Source organism: Mesitornis unicolor, unplaced genomic scaffold (assembly GCF_000695765.1).
Source record: "Mesitornis unicolor isolate BGI_N332 unplaced genomic scaffold, ASM69576v1 scaffold46548, whole genome shotgun sequence".
NCBI classification, from domain to species: Eukaryota; Metazoa; Chordata; class Aves; order Mesitornithiformes; family Mesitornithidae; genus Mesitornis; species Mesitornis unicolor.
In genome coordinates, this window is record NW_010204750.1 from 5,913 (window position 1) to 29,880 (window position 23,968).

Genomic DNA, 23,968 nt, shown 5'->3' on the forward strand with positions numbered 1-23,968 from the left:
CAATACAACAGAACCTTTAGTAGGTGAAAGATGATTTCTCTTAATACACAATAATTCTGAATAATCTGAATAAACAAAAATTCTGAATAATCCATCTGTTTCTTTACTCCAGCAGTCATTCAGAGAAGAAAAGCTTTTTGAGTGAAGTAAGCCATAAATTTCCTTATGATGGTGTTAATGGGGATATAAGCCTGAATCTCAGGCTTTTTATCTGGTGGTGTTCTTTAGACGTATTTTCTGTATGTAATGTATAGCTTTAGTCCAATAAAATATCAGTAGTAAGACTAAAAGGGTTTCCCTGCAATGGAAGATAGCATTTTGTAGGATATATTTATCAGCTACAGTAAATGTTAGATGGACAGCAGTTTTTCCAAATTTTCTTCAGGGTATGCTGAACTGTTGCTGAAAAGGAAGGTTCACATAATCTCTTCATTAAATCAATTCCCTGAATAAAGCCATAAACTTTTATTTATATTAGGAACTGATTGAAGTCCTCCTATTTAGTATGATGCCAGCATCAGATCAACTGTCACTCATGTAACAACTCTGGCATTCCAACAGCTTTGAAGAAAGCACACATTTTGTATCCTGCATAAATCAAGGACTTAATAATAAAAATACACTGCCTGACATGATGACAGAACAGACATCTCAAGGAAAGCATGGCACTTATTACCCACAACAGTGGGTTTATTATCCTTTTTTGAACCATTGCATGACATACCAGAGTAGACAGAAAACTAAGTAGTACTACAATATTATGAAATGGGTAGAAAGGAAATTTGGTACCCAAAAGTAGTCCTACAACCTAAACTAGCTGATCTTTGATATGTCTTTTAGTTTCCAGAAACTGTAATGATACAACATGAAAAGTCTGTACATATGCTAATACTGCTACGTCAGCACTGAAGTGGCTATTCTGCAATTGTTTTCTAAGATAAAAATTATTGGTTTTATTTTTCAGTTGTACCAATTAAAGGAATAGCAAGGCTCAAACCTTAATTGCAATACACAGGAATACTTTCTAACCACTAGATATGGGATTAGCTTATAGATCAATTCAGCCTGCTTTGAAACTGCTGCCAACATTTTTTTAAAGCATTAACTTGCTCTTAATTTAAACCTCAGCAGAAGACTTAAAAACCAGACAATCCATGGGTTCTAGGCACCTCAAAACAGAGTAACACCTTTCCTTTGAGAACTCCCTAAAGCATGTAAAAGAGCCCCTAACAAGAAGGGGCAGGAATGGGGAGGAAGATAGGGGAGAAAGTATTACCAGAGAAAAGCATCACCTTTCCCAGCAGAAACATTCTACCCTTGAGAAGAAACACTTCATTCATCCTCACTCCTCTAAAGCTCCTCACTACTGGCCAACAAAATCATGTAACAGCCAAAGATGTTAAATTGGGACCAACTTGTTTCCATGTAATCCATAGATGATATAATAAATGATGAAAAAATTCTCGGAAAATTGTTATCATTGAAAGCAACATACACTTTCTGGTCTATTGAATCCATTTTTATTTTAATCCATTTTTAATTGATCCATTACATCAATTTTTAGACACCTTTCTTCCCTGTTCAGTTTATGCTAATAAGTGTTGGTGGATAAGATTAAAACAGATATTTGCTTGCAGAGTGAGATTTTAAGTCAAAAAAAGCATTGCATTTTTTTTTCCCCTAGTAGCGCCTTTAAACCTGTGTAATCATAAATACAGCCGATGCCAGGAACAGCAATGGTGCCTGACAGCCAGAAATGTTACCATTTAATTCCTATCTAATGGGTATATCCTTTATTACTGGAATAAACTTTCCCAGTTCCAACTGGACCATACTACAAATGTGTATTTTTACCAGATATTTCATGGGTATAATCCTGGGGAATCTCATCGTCTGGATACCTCTTGCTAAGTTCTGCTATTCTTTTACATGGTTTCAACTCTGTGGTTTTAAAACTTTGTGATTGTTTCCCTCTTTATACAGTTTATACAGGCACACCTATGCTAGCGCCCTAGTTCAGGTCACAAGGGTACTTTAAAGATCATCCTCACTAACAGTGCTTTTGTTTACACCTCAAAGTAGGCTGGGGTACACAATTCTTTTTGGATGAAACCACACTGGAAAGCTCAGAGCGCGCCCAACATGCTCCAACAACTAAGAGGCGCTCAGGCTGGACGGCCAGAAAGGAGCGAGGCAGCTCAGAAATACAGACTAGGGAAACCAGGTCCTCAGCACCAGCTCTCTTGCTCTACAAAAGCAGCTTGATGGGGCTGCTCTCCTTACTAGAGTACCTGTATTGCCAAGCATCTACCTCAACCATTTGTCACGGTTACTTCATTGAGCTTCAAGAAGCTTGGGTTTCTTTAATATTCGTTAGCATTACTCTACTTCAGCCCAAACTTCTTCCACATATCCCAATTTCCCTGATTTCTTCCATCCTTTCCTTACTGTCTTTTCTTCCCTTTACTGAGAACTGTTAGGCAACTCTTCAGCAAACAAAATTTGGTCAAATAACTATATTGCTAGGCTTACAATCTCCTTACTGATCTCCATAAATGAAATTGTTTTTAAAAACACTGCTTAACATGAAGATTCTAAAGTTACACTTTTACTAAACAAGTAAACCCCATCTTCAAAGTTGTTCCCTAAATCACAGAGAAATTACTTACACTCCTTTGCGAGTTGGGGCCCAAGTAATATGACTGTAATACAATTAAGTTCATCTTCTGATAAACAATTAGTAAAACTTAAGATCATTTAGTGGTAAACAAGAGACATTAACAGCCTGGCTTTCATTTTATAGATTGATTTTGAAAAAGGGTAGTGGCAGTGAGTTTCATGCCAACATTAGAAAAGTGGAAAATGTAAACACAGCTGATTCACATGGTGAGATCCTGACATCCACTGCAAGAAAACAGTATGTTATAACATATGCACTGTACTTCTGAGAAGAGAAACTTCATATGGCTAGAAATATTCAGCCAATTGAGTAGAAATCCAAAAGACTGAACACAGGTAAATTAATTATAAACTACTGGTTCCCACCAACACAGAGGCTTTCATGAAATAACTGTCAGGAGCTGCACAGCCTCAGAGCTAAAGTATGGTTACAGAATATTACTAAAAACACTTGGCATTTGCTATAGGACAGCATTATAAGTCCTGAATTCTGATTAGCTAGTACACATAATAGTACTTTTGCATAGTAACAGTGCATTTTACGATTTAAGCAGTCAAGTATGCACTATGCAATAACAATAAATAAAAAGGATCAGGGCATATCAAGTTAACCTTTCAAAGCAAGCTTTCCTGACCATTCTGAAAGAGGAGAGTTGAAACTTTTCTCAGCAGTCCCCTTTATTTGCTTTTTTATTCCAGTCTTCTGTGACCTTCTCTCAATTATCTATTTGTTTCTCAAAAGAAAAAACAGCTGTTCTTGGGAGCTGCAAAGTTTCACTAGCAGGGTACTCACCAACAGTTAAAAGGAGCAGACCAGAAAGTTTAGCAGCAAGATTCATAAGGATTTCTATGAAACAAAAATAAGGCATGCCAGAAAGAATTAAAGAAACAGATGACAAAAAGTCACTCATAAGGAGAGAGATTTCCCAAACAAGTAAAATGTAAAAAAAAAACCCAAAACAAAAAAACTTCTAAGATTAAACTGTATTTCTTAGCATAAGAAATGTTTTCTTTTAAGGACAAGTATTTTTAATCAACGTTAATTTTACTTATTACTAATAAAGTGTTATTTCCTAGTTAGAGCTTCTAAAGGGTGAGCTGCTTTCTGAGACAGAGGGTTGCAGAGCTGTTTTAAGGAAGCAGTGAAATGCGACATTACCATTCCACATATTACCACATCAGAATGCCTTCCTGTAGACAACTAAGCAGCGCAGCTGAGCTTGTATGTCTAGCCTTTCTCAGCAGCATATCTTTCTTATTAGTAAATAAAACCCAAGCATGTTATAGTTCAAGGGCTGAAATTAAAAGAAGGATCCATTACACTTACATCCAGACGCTTAGAACAGCACTTGCTTAACCTAAAATTATCCAGGAGTCTTCAGACCATGCAGACTCACAGCATACCCGCAAGTAGCCACAGGTTAAACAGAAAGTTCCCATGGACTCAGGCCTCGCTGCTACTTGGGACAAGGCTAGAAAAAATTAGGATTCACACGTTGACCTGATAGCCCAAACTTGGCAGAGGAGATGTAGATGGCAACATTTTGTATGCGAGAATGACTGCAGCATCTTTCAGCTGAAAATGCTAGTCTTAAGCATTACCAGGCATATTTTAAGGAAGCTCATAAATATGTAGGAAGGCAGTGTGTTTAGTGCACAGAAGCAACAGCACAACATTCCGTGAGATGTAAAAATCAAACTCTCAGTCTCTTTCAGTCACTCTATTGCCTTTCAAGTTCCCACTTAATGCATATACCTATAGCAACATGGAGTGGAAAAAAGGGAATATTCTGCAAGTCTCATTTAAACCTCCAAAGGAGCTCATCTGCTTTGTTCTCAATGAGCAATGAACTCACACCTGCAAACTGTCTTGGAGCATCCAGGCAGAACTCATTACTCTAATTTTATCATCCTAAATGTGAGAGAACAGCATTGAAGAGTGACAGCCCCTGGGCCCTCAGAAAACAACTCCAAAGAACCTATTTTGCACAGATGCATGAGGCTTTTGTGCAATATACAATCCTTGTTCCAAATTCAATGTTGTTAGAGCAACTCAAGGCTGTAGCAACTGTGTATGTTAGGGACCTATGCCTGTCCACCATGGGGGGAGGAGAGGTGAACACGCAGACATCCCTCTGGTAGTTTTATGTTCACAGAACAATCACAAATGTTTTAGATGTGAGAAATAAGTAAAGGATGAAACAGTAATAGGGAAGAAAAAAAATTCAAGCATTTCCCTAATGGGACTGTTCCCATTCCCACTCCTTCCAACAGGTCTCCATCCAGCTCAGTGTCCTAGAAGGAGAGGAACAGAAAGAGCTGCTGAAAATAAAAACAAAAAAACCCAAGAAGGGGAACAATAATCACACAAATAACTAACTGTTGTTTTCAGAAAGAGCTTACTAACCACATCAGAAAGCAAAAAGTAAAAGACAATATGGTACTTTCCTCAGATCTGTGAGTGGAATAACAAAGCAGTAGGTTCAAACAGCTTCTCGTGACAGTAAAGACAATCCATAAGATTAACGTAGTACTTTGTGTAGTCCAACATAAAAAAAAAAAAATAATCTGAAAGCCATCAAGGTCCAGATTATTCAAGAAAGTCAGAAACTCAGATGTTATGTAAGAATTTAAACTTTCTTTGGTAGACAAAAAAAGAAACTTAAATATTTCATTTAAATAAGCCATATAAGTTAACCAAAATAATCACAAAATGCTTACACTCAGCAAAAGATGTTTCCAACAAGTATTACTTTTGTTACTGTATTACCCAATGCGAAGTTAACCAGAAAATTATCTGCCCCACAGTTCAGAGTTAGAAAAGCATCTCTGAATTATACATGATTTTTCATCCTTTGTATTTGACTTTGTATCAATATTTAGATTCAGAGTTGATAGAAGGCCAAAGGTGTAACAGAAAGAGACATGAAAGAGAAATAATTTCATGCTAAACTGAGCTGTCAGAATTATAGCATTCTGTAAGAAACATGTTTTATATTAAGACTTAGTTCCCTCTAGCAAAGCAGGGGAGTTAATTTTAACTGTTTAATAATAACTGGAAGTACATGAAACTGTCCTACCATTTCAGGCAGGCCCCTTTGCTCCAAGTATTCCTCTATTCAGTGAGCCCTTGAAGGCAGCTTACAGAACATTTGTGTGTTTTATATGCTAACGGGGTGGGGGAGGAGAAGGTTTAGCAAGACCTACATATTACATCTCCCACAGGAATAATCAGCTGATCACTCAGTTAAATAGAGTCTTCAGCATTCCCAGTACCTGTCTGGTTGTTTCTTGGACAAAGGAGAATAAAGGAGAAAAGGAGGCATGACAAAAATAAAGTTCTTAGCATTGGCTTAATTTGTTACCTAAGTTACATCTTTGAAGTCAGAACATTTATTAAAAATTATTCTTAAAAGTAAAGCAGTTTTTATACACAACAGAAGTTCAAGGCACATTTCATATTGTGATCTTAATAAGCTAGTGAACTGTCACTTAGCTGTGTTTTCAAAATAAAACTTTCAGCTATATGCTGCTTAAATATCTGGAAGTGCAGTCTTGTTTATTAGAAAGTATAACAAATATACGCAATTAAAAAAAAAGCTTGGCAAAAGAGATTCCATTTTATTGCAGTATACAATGCTATTTCAATTGGAAAATAGACAAATTCCAAATGAAAGTAACAGAAGAACAGAAGTCTCTAAGATGCAAAGACCATCAATGAACATATTTAAGTTAAAAAACCAAACCATGGCATGCTGTGTATTTGAAGTTTTATTGGTGGGAATGTAAATATAACCATGGCATATCACAAAAACAACTCATAACATTTCATTAAAAGCAGTTCCTTAAAAACATCTGCAATCATCTACAACAAATACACTGAATATTTGAATCCTTGCATCTTAAATAAAAATATTCCTCTAGAAGTCTATTGTAGATGGTCACTAAAAACCAACATCAAATTTACAATAAAAAACTTACAGAGATACCTGAAAATGGGCATCTAAAATCAGTAGGCATCTCATGCAACTGTATTTCAGGAAGTGCCGATTATGCTTTCTCAGGAAAATAAATATTCCCATTTGGTCAAAAGTTGTCCCCTCCAAAAAACAGAGGGGTATTTCCTGATGGCTAATTATCACCTAAAACTCAAATGAATGCAGATGTTTATTGTTAACACAATTTTTTTTTTAATATGCTCTCCAGTCACAAGATTCAATTTAATTCATCAATGTGCATACCTGAGGTGCTATGTTGTCTACATTCAGATTTCCTGGAAGAGATACTAAAAGGAAACAAGTCAACACAGTATATTTTAGCTGAACTGTTCATTTTCTTTAAATCCTTCTTCCTTTCCAAGGAACTTGTACACCTACTGACAAAGTTTGTAAAAGAACGCCATACATCTTTTATTTCTCTCTCATGTCTTCACTGCTTGGATCTGATCTGTTAATAAAAAGAAACAGCCAGTCTTAACACAAGATTAATTCTTTCTGTACTTTGCTTTTTGAAAGCATAACCCAGTATTGTTCAGGCTACAGAACTACACCAACAGATATTTTGGTGTAGTGACATGAAGGGGGGACAATGCAGTTAGAGTTGTTTTCAACTTGCTCTCTCATCTACTTCTGAAATTCCTCCACAGTCAAGTTGTTTTCCCCAATGTTGCTAGTTAAACAGGAAGACTGTTCCACATAATTAATTTTCATTTCCTTCAGGCTTATAAGGTAACTTTGATGAGAGTAAGGCCTGGAAGTTTACTTTATGAAGTATGCATTTCAATTCCTTGTACACATTTCAGCTTCCACATAACTGAACATGAACTAACTCCCCAACAGCAAAGGATTTAAAGTTTGATTAATGCACATGAAAACTTCTTTGCTCTCAGTTGCCACACCTCTCCATAGTGCTGCCTGATTGCCGCTCCTCAATTTACTTCCAACATTTCCTTAGTTAGCACAAATGTGCTGCATCCCTATTACATAATGTGGGAATCTGCACTATTTCCCCCACTAACAGGGGATGTGAGCTGGGTTTAGACTGTTGAGTGGCAGGCTAGTTTTACCCTACTGATGACTTGTTGTTGCAATAGTAACTCCATTACAAAATAAGGAAATACGCAAACTCAGCCTTCACTGGGAGAAAAAAGGCAAAAGTTGCCCCAAATCTGTAAACTACCTGTAATGGGTCTGCAAAAAGTAACTAAGGAAAGTGTGGCTGTTGACAAGGAGAACTGTGCATTCACTAACCAGGTGTAATTTCCTCCACTGAATTTTACGGCATCCACAGGATGTGATTTAGGGACCACTTTAACTTAAGAGTTGTTCCAAATATTTCCATCTAATGCTCTAGGAATGAGGAGGAGACTCATAGTAAAAATTTGTTCTTGAAATATCAAAGTCTTCATCCATTAAAAGTATAACAGTCAAACTACACTTGCTTAGGCAACAATACAGTTTAAACCCAACCCCTCTTAAGCTTCTGGGGACACTGAGCCAAGGAGGTAAAGGAAAATTTTAGCTAAAGCCCATCCATGAAGGATTTCAGCGCAGGAAAATTAAGAGGTTCAACAATCCATGAGAAGTGAATAGCTATGAAGTAGATAGCTATGTGAATGACAGCAGAAGTACCTGCTCACTGTGTTTAAAAAATCTACATACACAACTTTAATACTTTGTCAGAAAATATTTAGACAGGCATTTGAGATCCTTTTAAGTAGCTTGAAGCTATGTGCAAAACTGCTGTAGCCAATTATCATAGAGGCAAATTCCAAATAACGTACTTTTTCCTAATTTCAGGCATAGTTCTGATTTTGTAATATTTTCCCATGATTTTCAGGTCCTCTGCTTATCTTTGAGGAACCTTCTAAGTTTCAATCCAATGGCTAGTATCCCTTCCTCGGAAAACATGACCAAATGGGGTTTTTTGTATTCTGTAATAACACAGTAAAGTGAACCATCTCTTTCTAATTAGCAGTAAGGATTCTAAGTAGAAAGGACAGTCTGGTATCCATAGATAAGTGGAGATACGTTAAATCAGGGACAATACTGGATATAATTTATCTGCATGTTGAAGGAGTGCAGTGGCACTGACTCTGGAGCATTGCTGACATCTAGCGGCTGGCAGAGCCCAGAACACGCCAGGACTGAGATGCTGCCTCACAGGTTCCGATTATGCTGCCCTACCTCATACACTCACAGTGAAGGCAACGTAAATTAGGAGACTAAAATTAGAATGAGTTTACCAAAACAATACCACATTTCACTAGTCTATACACTTAGCAATACACGGGAGGACAAGAGACTAGATCTTGATATCAACATACAACAGAAAAATGTACAGCATCCATACCACATTTGTAATTTAAAATGTGGAACACAATCTAAAATGGATCTGGTATTTTCTATGTAGTTATGAGTGTCTGTGTATGCTATGATCGTTGTAATGTAAGCTGTTCTTATTTTGGCTCTAGATTAAAGAGTTGAAGTTATAATCAAAACTAGTGTGTTTGTCGGTATACCTTGCTTATTTTTCTAGCCTGCTTATTCACCATTTCCTCATACATAACATTAAGATATGTGAAACTGGGACAGGACGGTAAGAATAAATTAAAGAAAAAAATTAACTACCACAATAATAAACTCAGGAGAACCTGGTATTATTATTGTCTCTAAGAAATAGTGTTACACTGCAAGAGTACACATTAACATTTCACAGCACACACATTTGTCAGAGACATGGTCTTTTTGTGTACATTAAGGAGGTAAATGGAAGGCAAATATGTGATAGAGCATCAGTACTCACTGTGTAATTTGATCTGACAGCAGAATTGGACAGGGAGAAAACAAAGGAAAAAATAAAGAAAAAAACCTTACAAAATTAAAAAGTTTAACAGAATGAAAATAGAGCAAGAGAATTACATATGATATACCTTGGAGCCAATCCACACCTTCTTGCAGTCCTTCTCCTTTAAGAGCGTCACTGGCACTGAAAGAAACAAATCAAACTCTGAAAACATTGTAAAAATGCCAGTTTAGTGGAGTAATCACTATACTTGTAATTTACAGAACTGCAAAGTAGCATCAAGAACAGTTACTTAAGTTTTCTTCACATGGAGAGGGCTGCTTCTCAAATTACATATTCTAGACTATCTTCCCAATCTGGAAACATCCTTTCAAGATGTGCTTTATTTTATTTCCAGTTTCAAGGCAGAGGAATCATTCCTAGAACATGAGGGGTTCTGAAGAGCTCCTACGGAAGGCAGCCACATTGCTCTGTGGCACCTGCACTTAGATAACTCTCTCCTCAGACAATGCTATAATACCCAGGTAATCAAGTTTAATGATGAAAGGCCTAAAATGAAAATTTCAGTTTTCAGCACCATTAAGTTGCTGGTTTTACTTTTATTTATAATATCTGATGGCTTTAAAATCCACGTATATTTATGAACTCTTACATCCTTCAAAAAGACACTAACTCCTACAACTAAAAAAACCTTCAAATATTCACACAGTACAACAAGAGTATGGTATCCCTCTGAATTCACACAAGAACAGCTTACTAAGTGGCCTTTCAACAGTAGTTTACTAAAGTATCTGCAGAGTGGAAAAAAAACAGCTCTAAAGGTTTTATCATTGATATTCTGAATCCTGCAAGACAAACTAGCAGAAGCACTCTAATAACAGTTCTACCCAATGTCCCAGAAAAAAATAGGAGTAGTTATTCTGCTGATAAGAACACTGCTTTTTGATTTCACTGGAAGTCCTCCAATTCATTATTTGGGTAGTAGTCGTGTTCTGAAAATCTTCAATGCCTTGTGCCTTTAAAACAAGTTTTAAAGCATGTAGTACAGTGTTACTACTGTTTCCACATGTGGCAGCATGCCATTTTATCTGGCTGATCTAGTTTATGTCGTATGATACTGAGTGGCATGATAGAGCTAAAATCTTAATGCACAAATTAATACCAATAAAAGGGAAATTTACCAGATATGCCAGGGCTTGTCTTTGATGTTTTCTAATGACAATAACTGAGATACTTTCACAGATGATATTGCATCCCTGAGGTCCATCTTGTTAGCAAAGAAGAGAATAGGCAGTCGACGGTGCTTAATATCTAGGCATGAGCAGAAGTAGAACTATCATGACATTGTGCAACAATTACTAGTTAGCAAGTGCTAAGCTACAAACAATACAAGAAGATATTTTGCTCACCTGGAACTGCAATTCTCTGAAGGTTGTATCCTACCAACACACACACTGTTGGGTCACATGGCCTCTGATGCATGCTTCAAGAATGCTCACAAAATTTCTGACAGGCTTTGGGATCTTCCACCCTCTCTACCTCTAAACTTACATATACATTTAAAGCTGTAGGTATAAATTGCTGGTGAAGCTGAGGAACAGCTGAAAAATTACCAGCACCATTTTTCACATTATTTAAACAAAGGATGAATTACAGGATCAGAGGAAATAGGGATGTGAGTCTGTCAATTCCTGATAGTAAAAGAACTTAAACTCCTCCCTGTGATGAAAATTGCTGTACAGGCTCTTTTTTTGAATAGTAAAAAGAAAAGCTAATTTCACATAGGAAATAAGCTAAGGATTTACTTAAAAACTTCAAACACAAGCTAGCTGCCCTTCCTGGAGGGGTGAGGGAAAAACAAGCAAACAAAAGCCCAAAACTGTCAGTGCTGAAGTGGTTCAAACCTTCTTAATTATGTTCTTTTCAAATCCTCTCTGTAACCGTTCCATAAAATCAGTGGAGATAAGTAAAAGTATTCTAAATAACACTATTACCACCCATACTCGGAGATCCTGAGTGCTGACCAAAATGCTGACAATTTTCACAACGATTTCCGCTATCTGGGGCTGCGTTTTACTCTGACATCCTCTAAGAGAAATCAAAGGCTCAAAAAGAAAGCAAAGACTGTCATTAAAACTCTCCTTTGATTCCATAGTTGAATAGCTTTTCTGTTTCCCTACTGAAACGTCTACAATAATCTACAGCATAATTCAATGAACCCTGGCACCCACAGGTTGCAGGTTATGAATACATTAAAACCACAAAAGTTAAGTGATATCACATATGCAAAAAGCCAAGTTAATAAAGGAATTTTCAGTGTTTTGGGGTTTTTCTTAAGCAATTAAAAAGGTACACTTAAAGATGTTTGTTAAATAAACTAATAGTCGCAGATATTTAGAGTACTTCCTACCTTATAACATTATTTCCTACTACACAGTTCCCCCCCCCCATTTTTATGGTTATTAATAGAAAGCTAACATGTTCTAGTTGCAAATAGTTGAAAAAACAAACCCAAAAAAACCCTAAACCAACCAGACACTAGAGATGCATGATGTGTAGTTTTATACAAAAAAAATCCAGTTTATAGAAATTTCATTTTATTTTAGAAGCATGTAGTGGAGGTCAAGTGATCCAAGAGTCAAATAGCTAAATAAGTAATCTACACACTACCATCTTGCAAAATGCTGAAGAATGTTTGATTAAAAAAAAAAGGTAGCAATGATCATTAAACAAGCCCTTATTTGTAGAGTGCATTGTGCACTTACGCAAGTAAAAATAATTTATAGTTGTGATTCACAAAAGAGCCCCAGCTAGTACAACTTCTAACACTATTAATGCTTCACATGACACACTCCCTTTCAGCTGAAAACCTCAGGGAAAGTCTGACAAAGAGAGAGGGAACTGTTTTACTGAAGGATTGCTAAGATTTTCAGAGACAGGAATTGATTCAAGGTTGCTACCCTGCATCCACTTAAACCTGAAGTAAATGTGTAAATTTAAACCACTCTAAGAGGTTCAAAGAGGGAAAAGCATAAAGAGAGAAAGTAGGGTATGCAGGATGAAAAGCAGAACAGTAATACAAATAACAACATTGTCATAGTAAAACAGTTATATATTGATTCAGTTAACAGCTACTCTTATCAAACATTATTACTAGAAGAACTTTTTATTCTCTTTGGTTCTTTTAGATGTGACCTATCAAAATCTGAAACGATAAAACAGGAACACTCTTGCTCCATTTAAGCTAAGCTGCTCCAAGGCAGAAATATGAAACTGCCCTTTCCTGGTTCTAGGGGATGTACTGGGTGGCCACAGCCGTGATCTTTCAGAACTATAAGACACAAACACATCAACAACTGAACAGTGCTGACCTGCTAGATCACCATTAATAACCTATTAATACGCCTGAATGAAAAGCCCCACCTAAGCTTGCATCTTCTTAGACTTAATCTTTTCACTCTTTTTTTGCCTTCTAATAAACCTGTAACTTATTACAGCAGTCTTTATCTCCCACCCTTGGCTCTATGTAGTTTCCATTTTACCACCAGAATCGTCTTTTACCACTACAGTTAATACCCGCTTTGGTACAAAGTTTCCTGGCCTCTGTGTAATCCACCCGCAGCCTTTGGTTCACCTCATCCTCCCCCCACTTTGACCTTTGCAAGACTCTTCTCAGTGTCTGCATTTAAAGTGGCCTATGCCCTTGAACATGAAATTAAGAGGGCCCAGTCAGCTCTCACACACTCAGTCACAGCATTTTTATTGATGAACTAATGTATTATATGCAGCCTGCATGGAAAAATAAAATCATAGTAACACAATTGTACCTATCGCATATTAATTACCTTGGTTAGAAATGCAATTCAGCTCCTTGTTTCCTACTTCAAGCATGGTAACCCCACAAGTTAAGGCTCTACCAATCTAATTAATGATTAAGAAATTACAGGATTATTTAACTTTCCTGCATGTAGTTTTATACTCTGGTTAGTCAGAGGAACTATCTAAAGTGCTGAAAGTCAAAGTCAAAATTGCATATTGTTTATAAAACCATTCCAGTAATGTTTGTTATATGGAAGCATGAAGAAGTGAAGAATTGACCAATCTCAGAACTTAATTTACAAAAGTATATCCTCATATAAAAAACAAACAAACAAACTAGACAAACAAAAACTCTAAAACCAACCCCCTGATCATGAATCCTCTCATATCCTTTTCCATCCTGTAAATCCTTTCATAGGCAATTGAAACTGACTGGTATAATTATCCATCCTTAATTCTGGCCAAAGTGTAAAAAATTTAAAAAAAAAAAAAAGATAGTGAAGATGAAAAAAAAAAAGAAATCAGAAGTTACATTAACGGAATTATCTAGCTTTGTGGAAACATCCAGTAATTTTTTGTGTGTGTTTGTCATCACATACAGGCTCTCCTGTTTGAGGGTTCTTCCTCAAACGATGCAACTTTTGTTCTATATTGACTGATAAGAAACCAGTCCAACCAAAGTATGATCAGTTTGTAAATGCAAATAGATGTAAAAATAACTCAAACGTATCGAAGACTATTACTCTTCTAGTATTCATGAATAGCTGAAATATTTGTAATGTACTCAGAATGCAGAATGTGTCAGATAGGAAGGGCTTTTCTTAATACAGTGTAACAAATACGGAGACAGAAGGGGAAAAAAGCCTCCTCACCTGGATGATTCAGAAGTGTGTCAAGTTCTTCTTTGGCCACAACCATTCTTAATTTGTCACTGCTATCAATGACAAAAATTATGGCTTGGCCCTCTCTGTATAACATAAAAAGAGCAAAGAGGCAAATTATAGGTTCTATTAAACCGATTAAGAAAAGGCTTCAGAAGAAACACCAAAAAAAGAAGCAAAACAACCTGATTTTTTTCTCCTCTGATTTTTGTTGTTGTTATTTACCATTAATATTTGAATCCTGTCTTAGTTCTGAAATTCAACCTTTTGGTAACCTGCACTTATTTTTTTTTTGAGACATGAGGTTGTTAGCTGTGTGATTCATACAAGGTTCAGTCTACACAGACCCTTCAGAAAAGCTTCATTTCACTACTGAGGCTGAAAAGTGAACTCTGAAAATGGAACCAACTGCTGTTCTGGCAGAGTGGTCAAACAGACAAAAGACAGGTCTTCGTAGAAATTCTTTATTTCCTACACTAAACCAAGTTGATTTAGAGAAAGGTCAATTACCTTTTTAGCAAAAACTGTGTGCTCACAGCTGTTTAACAAATAGGCATATGCAGATTAACTTTTACAGAAGTCTGCATAAACAGGATCTTTCTTTTGTTTTAAATAACAAGTAAAAACGTTCAGCTATTTCAAACCATTAAGATGTTTTGCTGGTGATATGACCACAGTCACAACATACATGCATGCTATTAAACTCATTATTTCAGGATATTGCTGATATGTTATGACATGATGTGCCATTTATTGAAACTTATTTGAAAGCAAAATAGAGCCTAATCAATTCAGATGAACAGTTATAAACACCCACAAAAATATTTTTAAGGCACTTTTTAATGTAATATTCACTTCTGCTTTGTTTTACATTTCTCTGAGAGACCATTATGGATACATTCTTCACCCCCTAGCACCATCTACCTTTGTATTTTGACAAGAAACATTCCTAGACCTACTGAAAAACAGAAATAACTTGTCCTGCCTAAGATGGTATGAGAAGGTCTCTTCTTTTCTGGAATACAGAAAAACTTCAGCAACAAATAAAGCTTTGGCATATTTGCTGCAAATTCCTAAGTATTTTTATGAGCATACAGTATTTTTCTAGAGGAATCAGAGTCCTAGCTCCTAGTCCTAGTATTTACTACCAAAAAATAACTTAACAAACAAGTAAGAGTAACAGGGTTACAACGTAAGTTTGCGTATATTTAAGACAAGTGTCCTGTGAGGACACCCTAGAAGATAGTTTCAAGGCAAGCTTCAAGTACTTCAAAGCAACTAATTAGACACAGATACTTGATCAGATTTGATTGTCATTTTGCAGTTCTTGCAAAATTAAATCTTGCTTAACTTTACAAGCTGAACAGCATACTATAATTTTTATATTATTCTTAGAAATTAATCTTAAATATGCAATCAGGAACAGAGGTGAATACAAGTGCATGTTTCACTGTCAGCATTACCTAAGAAACTACCTTACTGTTAAGATGAAAAAAGCAGTTTATCCCACAGAAGGGATAAGTTACTGCATTAAATACAGCAGTCAGAAATATTATATGCTTATGCATATTATATGCATTTTGAAAGCAGCCTAAGGTATCAGTTATTGAAATCCAAAAATTTTGGGAGACATACGTCTAACACTCTTGAACAACGAAGATCTCGTACCCACACAACAAGTTTTCAAATTGCTAACACATTTTGCACAGATGGAGATGAAGTGTTAATCCTCAATTAAAGAATACTTTAAGCCTTGTCACATTAAATATTAATTTTTAATGAATATTAAAATCTTCAGAATTTCTCCGTACTATTTCTCCAAGCTATTTCTGTGTAGTTTACTGCTGTTCACATTACTTAGATCAGCATTAGGTATTACAGAATAATGAGACAACAAAAAACGAAGATTCCTGTTTCATTAGAAGCTAGAAAAACAGAAAATGGTGCCTATTACCAATAAGGCAATATCATAGTGTTATAAAATACAGTGAATATCCTGCTTAATAAATAACATTTAAGAAAACTTGGTCAAGTTCTTAGTGCCTCATTCTCTGAGGTTAATTTCCCTCACCTCTAAAAATCTCAGGTATCAGTCAATATCTTTAGGAACTTAAGTCACCTACAGAAGAACAGAAGAATACAAAACTTAACTCATCTTGGTTCTTTCTTACAAGATCAGTTTTTCTGGTTTCAACAATTAAATCCCATCTCTAGTATGCTCCTCAAATCTTTGCGTCAACAAGATGACCCCAAAAGGATGCCGATTAACAGCATGTAAGTTTTTTCATTTTTTAGAACAGAACGAAAAGTTGTATTTATCCAGAATGGCATTCTGTCAAACATCAGATATAAGTCCTCTCTGAATAATTTCTTACCATCATATACTATCATAATTCCATTTAAATAACATAAGCAACAGCTAATACGAACATTTAAAATAAGTAATAGGCTTACTTGTAGTAATGTTCCCAGAGGTTTCTGTATCTCCCCTGACCTGACATATCAAACACTGTGAATGACAGACTGCAAAGAAAAGAAGTGTATGAGGCACAGAAGCAAAGAACAAAACTCAAACCCAAGCTATTTTCTTTCCTACTCTAACAGAAAAATGGCAAATCAACTTGAATCCTAATCAACTCAGAAAGACTTCTAAAGGAACTCTGGTTACTCTATCTGCCTTCAAACTATCCTACCCAGTTTTGTGGTCTTATTGTAGAAATATTTCACAATGGAAAACATGTTTGTTTATTTGCAGGGGAGCGTACTAAATGATCTTTAAGGACCCTTCCAACCCAAACCATTCTACGATTCTGCGATTCTCTGAATAAAAGAACTAAGCCAATAATAAAAAGTTACATCAAATACAAAATAAGGTCTCATTCAGCCTCTCTTTTTATCATGTTAGTATTGAATATTGCTTATAATGTTGAGAAAATGAAAGTCAGGTGAGCAGCGACTTAAAATCCATAGCCTGCCTTAAATTCTGTCCCTATGGCATCCAAAGGCTTCTGTATACAAAATAAAAGGTTTAAAAAATAAAATAAAATAAAATCCACCTTCAGAAAAAGAAAATCACATTCTAGTAGTAACAGGTTACCTCCGGTGACCAAACTGCAAAAGTTAATCTTCAGAACGTTGAGATTTCACCCAAATGCTCAGTATAGCATGTCAACTTAAAGAACATTACAAAAAATATCTGATCCACTCCTGAAATGCATACAGAGGCAACATTGATTCAGTAATAGGCTTTCCTGACTTGGGTATTCCCAAATAGCTCCCCAAGTGGAGGCCATACCAAAATGAGGACATGTAGAAAAGAAAGTTGTCCAAGCATCCTTGCCACTATATGCCCAGGCATTATCTGATTCTAGACTAGCTGATCTGCCATGTATAAAGTCATCAGCAACCCACAAACAATGTAATAATGTTTTAATTGTAATAGTACATTAATGGCACTTTGGAGTGGGTTTGTTTGGGTTTTTTTGTTAATCATTCTACATGGTGTATTTGCAGGTCATCTCTCCTACTACGGAATCAGAATAAAGGAAAACAATATAAATTGATATACATTCTCACACAAACCCCAAACCTATCTAACGTGCTTTACTGAGACAGAATACAGTTGTTGAGTCTCCTGTAAAAATATGAAACCCATCAATCCCACACATCAACTCAAGAAAGAAACAATTTTCTTGCAGATGTCTCATCTACCTAAAGGGAGGTTGTAGAGAGGTGGGTGCTGGTCTTTTCTCCCAGGTGATGGAGGATAGAACAAGGGGAAATGGCACCAAGCTGTGCCAAGGGAGGTTCAGGTTAGAGATAAGGAGGAAGTTCTTTACTGAGAGGGTTGTCAGAGGCTGGAACAGGCTGCCCAGGGAGGTGGTGGAGTCACCATCCCTGGATGTATTTAAAGAGCGGGTAGACGAGGTACTTAGGGATATGGTTTAGGGGGTAGACAGGAGCGGTTGGACGTGATGATCTCGGAGGTCTTTTCCAACCAAGCGATTCTGTGATTCTGTGATCTAGTGGGGCATGCTGCCTGGTTTGAAAACTGACTGCGGCCATTAAAAATACACCGTGAAGGTTACAGAATAATACATTAGTATCTAGTGTTACATCCTTGAAGTACTTTTATCTCACAATATTTCTTTTCTAAATCGTGGCCTTCATTCAAACAATGATTTCTTCTTCCTTTTACTGACCTTTGCCCCTGCCAACTTTACATTGCTACAGTTGTAGCCACCATTTTTCATTTAATGAGATTAGTCTCCTCAGAGTCTCTCCAGCGAGAGTGCTTAATGGGACATAGGTTACCACCTAAGCAACTCTCTCTCCTCATGTCTGTAACAGTGCCCTATTCTAAAATTCTTAACCAACAGAAACCAGATGCTTAGACACACTATCACAGCACTGTGGGTTTTTGTCTGTTTTTGTTTGATTTTTGGGCTTTCTTGAGGTTTTTTTTGTTTGGTTTGGTTTGGTTTGGTTTTTACACACACAGTTTTATAGCAGCACAAAACATACAATCTATTCTAACACTGTCAGTCCTGGGTCATGATTAGGATTCCTGGGTACTACAATATTTTAGCAAACTGCATGTCATGTCATGTCACTATACCATCACACATGATACTTGGTTACATCCAACAGAAAGAGGTAATTAAGTCCAACTATTGTATATTAATCATTACCGCTAAATGGAGAAAATGAAAGAAACTACTACCTTGATGTCTTGAATTTCTCTATACTGAATCCTATTGTTGGAACGATGTCCTGAGTTTGAGCCTTTAAAGGAAAGAAAGTACAAATTTTAAAGTTAGAAAACATAAATATTGAAAAATATTTGAAACATGAATAAATTGCAGATCTAATTTTCCCCAAACTGTGCAAACAAAAACTTTCTACAAATCCAGATACTTCATAACTAAAAAGTTCCAAGAGAAGTACAGTAACTCAAAAACCACAGTTTTGTATTTTCAAGGAAATACAGTGGATGCTATTGAACAAGAGCATTGAAGCTAAAGACATTTTAGCCTTAACAGTGAGATTTCATCCTTTACTTTAGTCTGTGTGCACAGATACATGTGGATATTACCTATGAAATAAACAGAAGATAGGTTAACATGGAAGATAACAGCTTTGATCTCTGAAGATTGTGACTGAAATAAAAGTTCAAAATATTTGTGCACTCTGGAAATAACAAAGTCAACCCAAATAAGTCTGCACAATACCCTAAGCCTCTTAGATAAAAGAGGGTGTATTTCTAACAAGATATTAAATTGGCCATACTGTCAACTTCTGTCAAGAGGCTGGAGGAGTCTATTTGACATTGGGAATTACACAGCAGTCATTACACAGTGGCCTGACCATAGTTCTAGTCAAACTATCTGGCCCACCATTTATCACTGAGGAATAACCAAAACATAAAGCATTATTAATAGGTCTGATAACCAGGTTTACTGCTGAGCTAGCCAAGGAACCCATCAGCTAAACTGGTAAAACAGAACAGCTTCTATAAGAAGCATCAATATTGAGCAGGGAGAAAGGCCACATTTCTTAGCTTATAGAGCTGTTTGAGAAAGTGACATGCAATCCTTGTATAGACCTTTTAAAGCCCTTTATTAAAAACACTTTCTATAAGCAATTGACTCCTTGCATACAACTGAAGCAACCTTAGCTTGTTAGCCTGCAGCTTCATTATGAAAATAGCATCGCACCACCATAAACAGTCAACAGTTCCAGCCACCAAAGGAAAATCTGTGCAGGGCAGAAGAGGTGTTATTTCTTTAACATTTATTTCAAATGTATTTATCTGACCCAGAAGAAACAACTGCAAACGGATGTAGAGACACTTATTTGCCAGACACCTAATATACTGCGCTCCTGGGGCACAGCAGCAGTTCTTAAGAAGACGGGGTTGATCCAGAGGTCAAAATCATCTGTCCATTGAACTTACTAAAAATAAATACTTTCATAAAGTCTGATCTAAGAACATTTCTTGCACATCAGAGAATTTGTCGTGTCCTGCAATGATAGATCTTACACAAGCTGCATGCAAAGTTAGCCTCCTAAAGCACCACATTAAATGAAAACATTTAGAAGTAAATTCTTACTACACAATTTACAGTAAAGCAAACTAATTCTATTTATTCTACTTGTGTAATCCCCTTGGGACCTTCTCTAATACCTATTATTGTGATAAATCTTGAAGCCTGAGTTCAACTTTAGTTAGGAATAGTCTATTGCTTAAGGCACGACATAAAAACCCTGCTATATTAAGGGTCTCAAAGAACACATAAATATATAATTTGTCTGGTACAAATTGTAGCATTTTCTCCAAATGACTGGCAACAGATAGTTTATAGTAGTTTTTAATAAATCTATTTAATTTTCGTGGAAGAATAATTGCCAAGAATGGAAAAGTAGCAGACTCTTTACCATGTTACATTTTTAAAACTATGTCCAGTGGCACTGTACTCTTCAGGAAAAGATTCAATGGAAATTAAAAAACAAAACCCATGTCCTGATGTAAACAGCAGAAATCACTGCTTCTCAGATGCCTATAACGAAGATGCAAAAGCCCCTGGCTTTGAACATGCCTACCAAAATTCATCTATTTCTATTCCATAAACATACCTATGAACAAGGTAATCCAACTTTAAATTCTGCTCAGGATATTACACACACTTAGCAGTCTGAAACACTTTTCAATGGATGAATGAACTGCACGTATAAATGCTACTCATTTTGAAAGCTATTCTGCTTTTAAAACGCTGAAGTCTCCATTAAGTGCACATCTTCACATTATTTCCCATTTTATTATTTATTATATACTTTTCTCAGGAAGATGTTAAAATGAACATCATAAATGTAGACAAGTACAAGTTGTTATACTGTAATAATCTCAAATGTTAGACACACCACTCGTAACTGCAGTCCTATAGCAATTTTTAAGTGTAAGACTTAAGAAAACTGTTTCAGATTCTGATTTCAGCCATCATAAACCCTTCCTTACTGGGTGATCATAGAAAAAACATGCCACACTGACAGTGTTTTTTGCGGAATGTTTTCACAATATGTACATGGATGCTTACATTTAGTTAGCTATTAACTCTTAAAATATATTTGTTCCACTGCTCTAAATCAAAAAACTCTTCACATCTCTTCCATGGTCACATTTAGTATAACAGCATTCAAAAACAGTTTAAACAAACATCAACTCAGCAGTAAAAACAATAGTGAACTAAGCAGGCTACTTACATTTGAAGGTTTAAGTTTATTTATGATTGTTGTTTTGCCACTATTGTCCAAGCCAAGGCACAGAACGTGAACCTCCTTTTTCTTCAGCCCAAGCCATCCTGCTAGCTTGTCAAACAATCCCATAATTCTGGCTCAAACACCCAGGGATAACCTGTTGTTCAGAAAATCAGAGAAGAAAATTGCTGTACATGTAAGGGTTTTCCAACAGCTGTGCTAGCACAGTAGGTGGGCATGTGGCTAAGCAGTCCTTAAACTTTTAAAAGGACAGTGTGAATAAGACACTATACAAAAACTGTCACAGCAGGTTTGCTTGGTACACTAAGCAAATGGAGTGTAAGCTGATTATAGCGAAGAGGCCTTGACACAAAAGTAGATTGGCCGTTTATAGCCTTGTCTATATAACCCAATGTCCTTGATTCACTGGGTAGCAACACTGCCATCATGCTGAGCAGTCCGAATAGGAGCACAACTGCAACACCTCCTTACCTTTCACCGAACTGGAAAAAAAAAGGACAACTATTACATTTTACTTCAAACTGTCAGTCATCATAACTTATATGACAAAGCAAAGCAGTATTTCCCTTCTTCAGCACCTGCTAGGTAACTCACTGAACCCAGAAGTAAATAAAGTACCCTCTGTCAATTCAAATCAAACTCTAATTGTAACAGGTTTTGCCAATATTAACGTATATAGATTAGGAAGTCATTCACTGCAAATAGAAACTGATTACAATAGATCCAGCGGACATGGAGCCAGACATCAAAAGATTCACCCACAGCTCAGGCAGATACCAAACCCTACTCCTGCCCAGACACTGATTGAAGTTACACCGCAGCAGCATAATTGAAGCAGCTTACATCACACCTTCCCTTGCAGTACCTGGCTTTGCAATGATGATAACCCTTGGCCATCCTGAATTAATTCTGCCCAGCATAATTTCAGCTATCAGACAGCTGAAAATGTTTGTGATACATTCAGTAATGAAGTATTTCATGCCAGAGGAATTTTGTGGAGTGGTGAAGGCTGTTTTTTCTCTTAATAAAGAAAAAACACAGCACTGGACAACTCAGATTGTGATCTCAATTACCCCAGAAAATGATGGCAGCAGGAGGAACAGGAAAAAATGTCAATGACAAGTATTTGGTCTCCATTCTTCATTAACTGATTACAAAATGATGATTAACTGCACTTAATTAGAAAGAATTTTAAAATATTTGAATTTAATAAAGTAACAAAACATCACTTCTGTTAACAGTATTATTTTCTTCTTTTTTTTTTAATACAGATCCCTTTTAAAGCTTTAGTGCACTTTGATTCAAGACTGGTGGTGTACAGAGTAGCTGTGTCTGTAACAGCTACACACAGTTGTCACCAGATTAAACAAGCCCAACATTAGTTATAGCAATCGTCTCAAAAAAACCCAAACTCATGCTTTTTCTTTTAACTCCCTTTGGTTTATGCCCAACTCCTTTATAAATATACATACAACTCTGAAAGCAGATTAAGGCTTACTGTTTATTATCAAATTAACCTGACAAAACCCTGCTCCGAAACACATTACTTTCTAGTCCAATCAAGAGCCTAACCTATATGTTCTAGATGACAAGAGTAAAAAAAATAATCTTGCAGGTACTCATAAAATGGAAAAGGAGAATATGCAAGCACTTTAAAGATAATTCTAGGGCTTAACTTTTAAATACAAAAGATTAAATATACATTCTTTGACAACAGTCCCTAGCAACATTTTAATTAAAGCTCTTTTTTTCCCTTAGGATTTTTTCACAGCAGTTGGCACAGTCATTACTCAAGAATGCAACAGGGAAAAACATGCCCTAGACTTCTTGCCCTGTCCCTTTTCTCCCATTCTTCTCCTCAGCTGTGAAGAGTTACACGGAGTTACAGCTGGCACAGACTCCTTTTAATGCCAACTGATATATAGTGCTGCAGGCTAAGTATGTTAGACACGTTCTACAATTATTTAAGGTAGAGTTTGGTCCGAGGCACCAGTGATCAACACTTGTGACTAACCAGGCTGCAAAACGCTTGAAAACAAAACCAGCCACGTCAAGCATTTGGAGCAGCAGTGAGCTGCTGCTGGGGAGCAGCGCCAGGTGAGCCCCGCAGTCCTGCAGCCACTGCCCTCAGCCGCCCGGGCAGGCGCTTCTCTCGGCTGGCTGCTAAGCGAGACATTCAAATCCGCTGCTCCAATTATCAGCACGCTAAGCTCACAGGGACAATCCATAGTCTGTGCTCCACACGACGTAGTTTTCAGTATTTTTTCAGTTTTTTGAGGAGATGGTCCCTTCCCAACTAAACGACACTGAAAGTGCATTTAATTCACGTGGATTACTCAAACGTAAACGCCGAGATACCAAGCAGTATCCTATCCACAGGAGGCCCTTTCAGATTAATATAGAACTCTAGAAATAGTTTGTTTATTTTTTTCTTTTTCCTTTGCAGGACCCCGACTCTCATCGCACTCGGGGTGAGCGGGCGAGGAGCCAGGGCCCAGCACCTTCCCAGC

General features: G+C 36.6%; 1 protein-coding gene across 2 annotated transcripts; it reads right to left on the bottom strand.

The window, feature by feature from the left end:
• Positions 1–6,380: 6,380 nt before the first annotated feature.
• On the bottom strand, positions 6,381–21,597 carry ARL6 (ADP-ribosylation factor-like 6). Of its 2 annotated transcripts, XM_010191142.1 has the most exons (8): positions 21,444–21,597; positions 18,907–18,968; positions 16,638–16,706; positions 14,175–14,269; positions 10,665–10,794; positions 9,611–9,666; positions 9,484–9,496; positions 6,873–7,125 (listed from the first exon to the last, which is right to left on the bottom strand). In XM_010191142.1, exons 1-8 carry the CDS (start codon positions 21,564–21,566, stop codon positions 7,089–7,091), a joined length of 585 nt encoding a protein of 194 aa, XP_010189444.1. In that variant the 5' UTR covers positions 21,567–21,597; the 3' UTR covers positions 6,873–7,088. The 2 variants fall into 2 exon arrangements, with proteins under 2 accessions (XP_010189445.1, XP_010189444.1); XM_010191143.1 differs by lacking the exon at positions 9,484–9,496 and having other exon boundaries at positions 6,381–7,125; positions 21,444–21,566.
• Positions 21,598–23,968: the final 2,371 nt, after the last annotated feature.